The 9857-nt window shown below is 44.1% G+C and overlaps 1 protein-coding gene across 2 annotated transcripts in view; it reads right to left on the reverse strand.

Moving 5' to 3' along the window:
- The window catches only part of UNC5C (unc-5 netrin receptor C), a 375760-nt gene extending 368017 nt beyond the window's left edge, over positions 1 to 7743 (reverse strand). For both annotated transcript variants that reach the window (XM_050944017.1, XM_050944016.1), the window contains exon 1: positions 7054 to 7743. In XM_050944017.1, coding sequence (XP_050799974.1) covers positions 7054 to 7177 — 124 coding nt within the window. In that variant the 5' untranslated portion in view covers positions 7178 to 7743. The remainder of the gene's footprint in view (positions 1 to 7053) is intronic.
- Positions 7744 to 9857: the final 2114 nt, after the last annotated feature.

The following is a 9857-nucleotide window of genomic DNA, read 5'->3' on the forward strand; positions in this document are numbered from 1 at the left end:
CCAGTCCTTGAAAGCTGTTGGCAGTGAACTAAGTCTTCGTATAACACTGTTCTATGCCTGTGTTGGTGGTGGTTGTAATAGACTGGAAAAACCCTGCCTATCTCTTTTATTCCTTGCATTTGATCCCTGACTTACACTTTAAAAGCTTATACTATTTCATCACTGCAAGTAGACTCTGAAGGCAAAAATGGCTAATGAAAATGACAGGCAAGCTAATTACTGTTTTATCAGTGCTGACGCCAAGATTGCTGCCTGCTAAACTTGAACACCTCCACTGGGTGGCTAATAATGTGTACACTTGACAAACTAAAACATTTCTCTCTCATTTCCAAAAATAAAAATAAAATAAATATACCCTCTGTTCTTTACTGACAGTCATACACTTACATGGAAACATATCACACCCTAACGAAAGAGCACTCAGGCTTTAATTAACCTTTATTTTAGAGCAGAATGTGCTCAAATGTCATGAATAGAAAACATTTTTTTTAATTAAAAAAGCTATCTATGATTTTGAACAATTGATTCCTTACATTCGATTAAATCCTCCTGGTCTGACACCAGCCTCCCGATGAACTTTCTGAGTAAAGCAAGCAGGATTCGGCCCGTTGAAAAGAAACAACTCACTTTTTACAGTAATTAAAAAATCTTTTTCTGGCAGGCCACAAAAGCAATGTTTGTGCCATTTTCCAAAAGGATAATTGGACCTGATTCTTCAAAAATTTCATTAGGTTCATTTGAATTCCGGAAAGATAACAAAATGAATTAAACTTCAGGAAACAAACATGTTATACATTATAAAATGGGCCAGTGCTAATTAGATGACTGTGTTGCTATGTTGAATGAAATTTCTCCATTTAGGTTCGTTTTTCAAACCAAAGATTTGCCTAGAAGTTCACACATGCACAAATGGTCTTATCATGTATGGTAAGAAAGCCCCCTCTAATGTTCTCCTCCTGACTTCAGAGGGAATTGGGGGTTCTCTGCACCTCGTACAATTGAGCCAAAAGAGCCTGCTGCTCACAACATCAGTCTTTTACTAATGTACAAGTGTCAGCATAGTCACGTGAAAATGCCTTTTAAATATAAATATAATACACATTTCCTTCTTTTTTGATCTGCAGGCCAGCTATGGAACTGATTTGCCTACATTTTGAAACATAACTTTACTCCTGCTTCCAAGAATACTGTCTTTGAAAATTAAATTAAGAAAACCATTTTAATATGTTGGATGCTGTTTTCTTTTAGAGATTTCATGTCACATACTACGTTTTTCCCAGAATGCAGTGAAGAGACAAAGTTTTGAAACTGTGATTTTAAAAAGTCCACGTGATCAGTGATTCACATATGACTAAACACAAGAGAAGGGTGACTACTGATCATCAAGATAATTAAATGAACCCATGTATTTTGGTTATATAGGCAACCAAATTACAAGGAGGGATACAAGTACGATGGAAAGACATCAGAAATGGTGCTGTACTCAATGGTTATACTTTTCATAAGTTTTGTAATGTGGCTCTAGTGACTGAATACTTATAAAGAAAAGGACAGATTCTGCATCCCTTATTCCCAAATGAGAAATGCCTGACTCCACAGCTGGCCCCATTGATTTTACTGTGATTTGACTAAATTGCCACTCACTCAGCAAGTAGCTTTAATGGGCTATTTTGATTTCAATGAGGCTCCTTGCAGTACTAAAATCTGAATAAGGGATAGCAAAATCTGGCCCAAAATGATTAATGTCATTGAAACCTGCAAGGGCACATGACTTTAAAATAAATTAATTTTCACAGTGAAATACTACTCGGCACTTTCTTTACTCATACAAATACAGTTACCTCCACACTATCAAATAAAAATGGTCCACTGATGCATCAAGATAATTAAGTCCCCCCTCCACACACACACACACACACACATACTCCTTTTGCAACAAGATGCATTTAGGTATTTAATTAAAAAGTGCATCCCCAAAAGGTTAGTATATTCACATGTTATAGTTCACTTTTTCCGGTCCAAGCATTTTCAGACTGCTGCCGTTGCTAATAAAGGGTTCTCTGAATTAGGACAAATATCTGCACATATGGCTCTTCTATGGTTTTCTTTTTAAATTATCACTTTAATTTAATTAGGTTTTGGGGATTAAGATGAACAACATTTTCTCTCTCTCTTTGTATATTTTTGTTTGTTTAGGGGTTTTTTTTGGTTTTGTTTTGGAACAATTGAAACAAAACCTATCTAATATGCATCACCTTTGCCTTTCATTTTGCCCAGCTCTCACACCATCATTACTAGCCCAAAAATCTGTCTGTAACATCCTCATCACTGTGGTATCTAAGTACATTACAAGAAATGATAGCAGCTGCAGTATAACTTCTGAAAAACTTTAATGTGAACTCAAAGGCAGAAATTGGTAAGTGGAAAGGCAGATTCCCATTATTCACACAGAACAGGCATATGGAAATAACAAATACTCTAACTGGAGTTGAGCCTGAGTTTGGTTAATTCAGATGTGGGTTGAGATCTGCACATCCTCTCTCTCAAAATTTGGGGTTGGTCATATTTTTGTCCTGGGCATCGTCCAAAATCTTACTCTGGTTTGGCCCACTATAGAGATGGGCCACAATCTGGAATATCAGATCATGGTTTGTGTCTGGTTTCCTAAGCCTCTTGATCCTCAAAAGTTCAGGGTATTTGGATTTGGGGGTTCTGGTGTATATTACCAGTTAACTAAAACACTGTGGGCTTTTCATATGATTTCATGACAACTGAAGAAAAATATTTCTATGGCTCCAGATAAAATAAAGAAGTTAGTAAAGTAGAAAGTGTATGTCCTTCTGTTGCTGGTTAGTAGCTCTGTTGAATGGCGTATATACTGACATTCTGAGACACAGAGATATCCATCTCTAGAGAGAGGGGAAAAAAATCCACCAATTACTCAATTAGTGGACTTATTTTCCAGGAGGCATTGGAAAGAGGAGGAGAGAGAGGGCTCCAAAAATGCCCAAGGCATCCTTACCCTACTTCAAAAGATGAAGGGAGTGGAGGGGGGAAGACAAAAGTACTTGATAGTTATGAAGAAATAGTATTAGAACCAAGTAAAATTAAAACAACGCCCTCTTTCCTTCAGTCAAAAGACAAACAGTGCTACATACTAAAGAAGGGGGAAAATGGGGGCAGAATTCTTTTGGAAAATAGCATCAATCCGGTCTGGATTTTGCAAAACCAAAACCAGCAGTGATTTGGAGACAAGTCCTCCAAAGATCAGAAGACTATATGTGCGTCAGAGAAAAGGATTCCAGTTTGTCTATTTTCTATTGCTGGTCACACAAACAGTTCAAAGCAATATAGATGCAAAGTGTGAGGTGGAGGGGTGGAGGGGAATGGCCAAATTAGAGAAGGACTTTGGATTGCAGGTTAAATAAAGTGGAGGGAAATCTTACTCAACCCTGTATGGAAAGAAAACGTTATAACAAGGCTGCAGTTAAATTGTAGCACCCTTTGTCACACAGCACCATTAAAAAATGGAATTTGACATATATAGAGATCACCAAAGCAATATACCGGATCTCAAGATCCCCAAACTCTGAGAAAGATCGCAAATCCAGATCTGCATCTAAATTTGTTCTAACAAACAAGAAATGGAAAGAGAAATCTGGAAAAAACCCAAACTAATGTATCCTAGCCACATTCTCTGGGTTCTTTCACTCTGGCAAACAATATATTATCTATTACAACCAACAGAAAGAGTCGCCAGTGATCTGTCCCCTTCCTCTCACTGCATGATCACAGCTATATTATGTGTCAGGTACCATATTTACTAGTCTCTTTGTAGTTTACATTGATACCTTCCTCCAGTCTAGTGTGGACTGATCCTCCCCTTACCTACTCTGGTGTGTGCGAGGAATCAGGTCCAATGTGCTTTCGGTTTGTTACACAAAGTTTTGTTACAAAGAGTAAATGTAACAAGTAGCAAAAACCAAATAAGGTTTAGTAATATGTTAGTGACAAACTGAAACTGCAAGGAGCGCTCTATGTCTATGAGAAGTGAGGTCAGAGAGATCTGAACTCTTGGGTTTCTCTTCCACTCCCTCGTCCCATCTGTTATGTGAATTACAGTTCTCCTGACTGCTTAATAGTTGAATACATTTCTACCGATTGTCCAATTTCTTCCAAGAGGATCCTTTTTCCTCATGACCCCTATCTACAACTATATTCATTGTTACATACTCTCTAATATAAAGGTTTACATACACACAGTACCATTAACACCTCTATGTAGGTAACATGTAACTTGTCCTGGCTCAAACTTGAACCAGCGATACAAAATGATGGGAAAAACAAACACAGAAGAAATGCAACATGATGCTCCAAAAGTTTTATTTCATTCACATTTTCTGTAACCTCTTTTTCATGATCAAGTTTCTGATGGACCTTACTTATGCTGGCAAAGACCAGGTCTCAGTAAAATGAGGTAAATCTGAGAACAGAATAAGAGATCCCTTGTACTGACAGGAAATTGATCAGAATAGCCACACAGAGAAACATAATATACAACAAATATATCTTCACTCAGTCCTAAACAAGAAAGCTCTTAGATCTGTGACAGTCAGCCAGCAGCACCAGAGTCCGAAACCCAGAGCCATCAGCAGCACTTTGGTATAGTACTGTCAAAAAGGTCATAAATGAGTGTGCTTTTAATCACAGGGTGATTATACAGGAAGAGATCTGCAGAGTCGTCTCAAGAACCTCCCCATTGAGATCATTTTTAAAAGAATTCCTTCATGTACAGTATGCCAACACTCCCCAATAAAATCTATGTTCCTAAAACATATTATTGCTTGGCTGTGACAAAAAAAATCAACTTCTAATATTTCTTTTTCTACTTGGTAACCATGCAAACAGCTCTTTCAAATGCTTTAATGAACCTGATCTTCATTATGTACAGTACAGTGCCACACAGACGCAACCAATTCCCACCATTTATTTACCACGTTGTCACACAAGCAACCCATTTCCATTCCTTCCATTACTGGAATGAGAAGGAGTCGGAGGGGAGGAAGAGACAAGCAAAGTTTTATGTGCAGTCAGAGTATGAGAGAGAAATAGTATTGTACAGACATTATCTGTAGTGCGATAGCCAGGACTAGTGACATATACATTCAGTGCTCTTTGTGGTGTGCTCGAGAAGTAGCTAAACATTCACTGTGAAGGGTTGGAAGTAATGATAGTTTTGAAGAGGGCATTTTACGGTTCCCTACAGGCTATAATAAAAACACAGTTGCAGATTTATTCACAGAAAACTGAACAAACAAAATAAAAAAGAATTACATTACACTCCACCCATTTTAACTCCCTCTGGGCATATGAGATTTTGGGCAGGGAAGAAAAGGATAAAAGGAGGATCTGCTTCTTTTCAGCACAGAGAGGAGAAAGGATCAATTCCCCTGTTTCCTCAGGCTATCAGAGATTTACAGAAATGGCTAAAGGAATATACAAAGAAACACTATCGATACTTCCAATTTGCCATTCAAGATGCCAAGCCCAATCCTCCTCACATTTCCAGTATTAATCAGCTTATCTTCCTGTTTGACTGTCTCTATTGAACTTGCTTTGTTCATTGATTGATCTCTTTTCTTTATTTTGACGTGATAAGACCTAGGCCGAGTTCTGCTCTCAAATTTCCCGATCACCGCCCTTTTAACATGATGTGTCTTTATCTGGTGCCTTCATTAACTCATTCGTCCTAGTCAGGTTCAGAGGGTCTCTTTCCAGCACACCCAATCACAGAGATGTTAGAGCAGCAAGCAGACACTTACGAACAAAACACCAACACACAGACATACACCTTTCTCCTGACTGTGCCTGATTTTAACCTCCGCAAGTTCCCACTGAAGTTCTTTTCTCTGCTTAAGCTTTCGGTTCTGCAGTCCAAAGAAACTGATGCGAACAACAGCTCAGAGGGTATGCTGAGTTTCGGGGTGAAATGGAAGGGCAGGCGAAGGAGTAGAGCAGCAGAGCCTTCCTTACAGAGGTGGAGGGTTATTTTATTTGTTTAAACGAACTTGTCAGGTCGATGACCCAGGAAATGACTATCACAATACCTGTTTACCCGAGCTACCCATCAGGGACACTAGCTGCGGCAATACACACATCACACACCGGTCGCTCAGAGGGAAGGCACAAGAGATAAGGGATCGTGGCAAGAAGGTGCCAGTGCCCAGGTTGGTATGGGAAGTGCAGACCAGCTTCGGGATGCCTTCCCCAGGTGTCTGCCCTGGGAGTCAGCGGCCACTGCTACCCGGCCCACCGCCCCTTTTTGCCACTGATGACAGCCTACCACCCAGAACTGAGGAGCCCAGATGTCCTCTTATTGGAGACCCATCTTGGGTCAGTCTCCTTCTCCATCTTCCCGAGATCCGGCAAAGCCATTTCAGCAAGGGAAGGGGGAGAGAGGGATGCGATCAGACCGGAACCTCCAGAGCTCCAGCAGGACTTCGGACTTTTCGGCACCACCAATATACACTCACACGTAAGCTGCAGGGCTCCACTACATGTGGATCCGAGCCTCCCCTTCTCTCTGCTCCCGGAGTGGGAGAATCCGAGCGTCCATACAGCCAATTCCTCCGACCCTCTTCTGTTCAAGTTACTCTACAGCATGGGCAGGGAGGATGCATGTGTGCAGAGGAATGTATCACACACACACAGACAGAGGAATCATCACAAATATGCACTATGTGCCTAAATACACACAGATGCAGAGAACACGCACATTAGAACAGTGTCAGCTCCTTATGCCCACCACTCTCCCCCCCCCCCCGGAGAAAGCTCCTCTGATCATTTCAGTTAGTTGGATGCATTGCGAGAAAGAGAGAAAATTTTCGTCTTCTCTTTCCCTTTTTGTATAGCTCTGCAAATCTCTAGACAGATAGATAGAGAGATAGATGGGCTAGCTGGGGAAGTGGGAATCCAGGTACACAGTCACTACTGTTAGAGGAGTTGAGGGAGGAGAGGCTGGGTGGGTGGCTGAGTCCCTCCCGAGTGGCTTACCTTGCGCTGCGGAGCCCGTGGTGCTGGCACTCAGGATAGCCAGGGCAGGTAACACGAACGTTTGCAGTACGTATCCCAGTCCCAGTCCGCATCGGGCAGCCGTGCTTTCCAGACCTTTCCCCATGGCTGGGCAGAGAAGCAAGCAAAGGGAAAAAACACACCACCACCAGCAGCAGTCCTCAGGAAGAAGCAAGCCCCGCACTCCACTTTCTTTGGGCAAGGGGGGAGGAAGGGAAGAGGAGGGGGGCAGCTTTTCAAGAGCCCCTCCCTTCTTCAAGTGGCTGCTTCTCCTGCCACTCGTCCAGTCTGGAGAGCCCAAAGGCTGCCACCAACGTGCCCCGAGTCTGCGCTGCTTTCACAGCCCCCCTGGCTTTGCCACCGCACCCAGGCACAGGAGGAGAGGTGAGGAGAGGAGCCCTTTTCTCCCCCCTGGTCTGCTCAAGGTTGCGAGGAGGAGGTCAGGTGCCCAGGCTGCTGCTGCTGCTAGGTGAAGAGGACTGGTCATCTCATAGTCTTGAGAACAAGTCTGCGGGAGCTGGGTCTTGCAGGGGAGGAAGAAGCGGCAGCAGCATCCTAACTCCGGCTGGGGGCGCGTGGATTTGCATATGCGCCAGAGAGCGCGCGCAAAGTAGCGCCCGGAGAGCTGCGCGCACACCTAGCCCCGTGCATGGGGGAGCCAGGGACAGAGCGCGCTTGCCCCTCTCTCCCTCCTGCGAATGTTATCGAGGGGAGCGCAGCCCCGGCTAAGGCACATTGCTCCATCCAATGGAGCTCAGCCTTCCCAGAGACACCGGCAAAACCTGCGCTGGATTCCCGGACTGGACGTGGCCCGCTATTGCCCAGGCGGAGGGAGAAGGGCTCTTTTGCCAGCCCGCCTGATGAAAACTGCAGAAAAAGAGCCAGGAGACACCATTGAGGGGGACAGGCTCCCTGACCCCCCAAAAACCCCCATCCATTTGGGGAATGCAGCAAGGAGAACCCCGCCAGGGACCGATTGGTCTGTCTGTCTCATGCACCCCCTCGCCCTGCTAGCCAGGTACCACAAACATCTTGAAGTGAAACGTTGTTCTGCCTCCAGCCAGGGCACCCCCAGCCCTCGGCCTGAGATCCCACAATCAGTCGGTAACTTTCCGCTTTATTACAGGAATTGTTCACGTGCACCACAAAGTGCTGGGCTGTGTCACCGGTGCAGCTGAGGAATGTCCCAAGCACCCGCTGCTGGTCAATCAAGAGCTACGGGGCTGTGCACACTGACGTCCGTTCGGGAGCCCCAGAGTACGGGCCAGAGACACCGGCCCCCGTCTCACAGGCAGGGGCAGACTCACAAACTGTAAGGAGGAGGCGGCCCCATACAGGTGACTGGGCCACCCGCCCCCACCAGGTGACAAGAGAAAAGTTATGAAGGAGCCGAGACCTGGACCGGGACGGCTGTGGAGGGTAGCTGAGCTCTAGAGAAGGGGTCAGATTTGTCACCCCCTTGGGAATTTTGGGTCATCCCCCAAACAGATCTGGCTCCCACTTGCCAGGGGGATGACGTCCCCAGGCAGGGCTATTTCCCTTCTCCATGGGGGGGAAGGGGCAGCCTCTCCCCAATCTCTACCAGCGAATCTTTCTTCTTTTCCATCCCAGGATGTGGGCTGGGAGATTGGTCTCTCTCCTCCCTCCACACCCGAGCACAAAGATGAGCTCCCGGAATGAGGGGTGGGGGGGGGAATCTTACATTCAGATTTAGACTCCATTTGGGGGAGCAACATATCATCCAAATGTTAGGAGGCTTGAATAGGAATATCATCCAAATCCCAATATTGGCCTCAGCCATCCTGCCCTTTTTTACCATAAGGAATTAGGAGGAAACTGTCAGTTGGAGAGCTCTGTTTCTCATACACACTTCTCTCTGTGTGTTAGACCTCTTAAATCTCACTCATTAGTGGGGTTTCCCACATTTTGAATTAATTTTCCAGGAAATAGTGTTTTAAAACCTTGTTGAGTATGCAGAAGTGCAGCAGAATGCTCAGGCCAGCTAGCAGATACATATCTAGTACAATTTGCTACTGATTGTAACATCTGCAAAGTCTATAGAGGACACACTCTGACTGCTGCCACCACATTGTAGGAGAGCTCTTACAAATCAATATGGTATTCCAAAAGGAATTTCCTTTTCCAGAGCTCAGCAGGCCACTTTGGTTGGTGAGGTGAGGAGAGAGGGAATGAGAATTATTTTATGCTGAGCTATATTTGCAATATTTTCATAGATGAACAGACCCTACACACCATTGCCGTATACGCCCAATGGAAAATATTATTTATTTTCACAGGTGTGCAGGTTGCTTTGCACACAACAAATATCTGTCCTAACTCTAAAGTAGACATAGCACAGCTATGGATGTCAGACAAAGGTGTGTGGAAAAGTTATGGAAAGAACAAGCGTTGCAACAGTGTTGCAGATGAGACCTGCTTTTTGTTATATAAACGTATCTCGTGGTTTCCCTCTTGAATACTTATGTTGGTTATATTGGCTTTTCATTCTTTTGTAAATTATCCGGTTAATACATCAACAGAACAACAACAAAAAAGTGAGGAAGGGTTGTTGCAACGAAATAGGTGTTGCAAAGAAAGAGTCATAATTTGTTTTGAAGTCTGTCTTGTTCAAAATGTTGACGGCCCTGCGTGGAATATTGGGGGCGGGGGGGGGGGGCAGGAGGCGACAGAGTGGGGCTCTGCGCCTCTTTTCTCTGCCAAGGGCCTGTTGTCACATTGCAATATAGTTGTCGCTGGGTTCAGAGCTCAGTCCTGGAGCATGGATT

Source organism: Gopherus flavomarginatus, chromosome 3, assembly GCF_025201925.1.
Source record: "Gopherus flavomarginatus isolate rGopFla2 chromosome 3, rGopFla2.mat.asm, whole genome shotgun sequence".
Lineage (NCBI taxonomy): Eukaryota > Metazoa > Chordata > Testudines > Testudinidae > Gopherus > Gopherus flavomarginatus.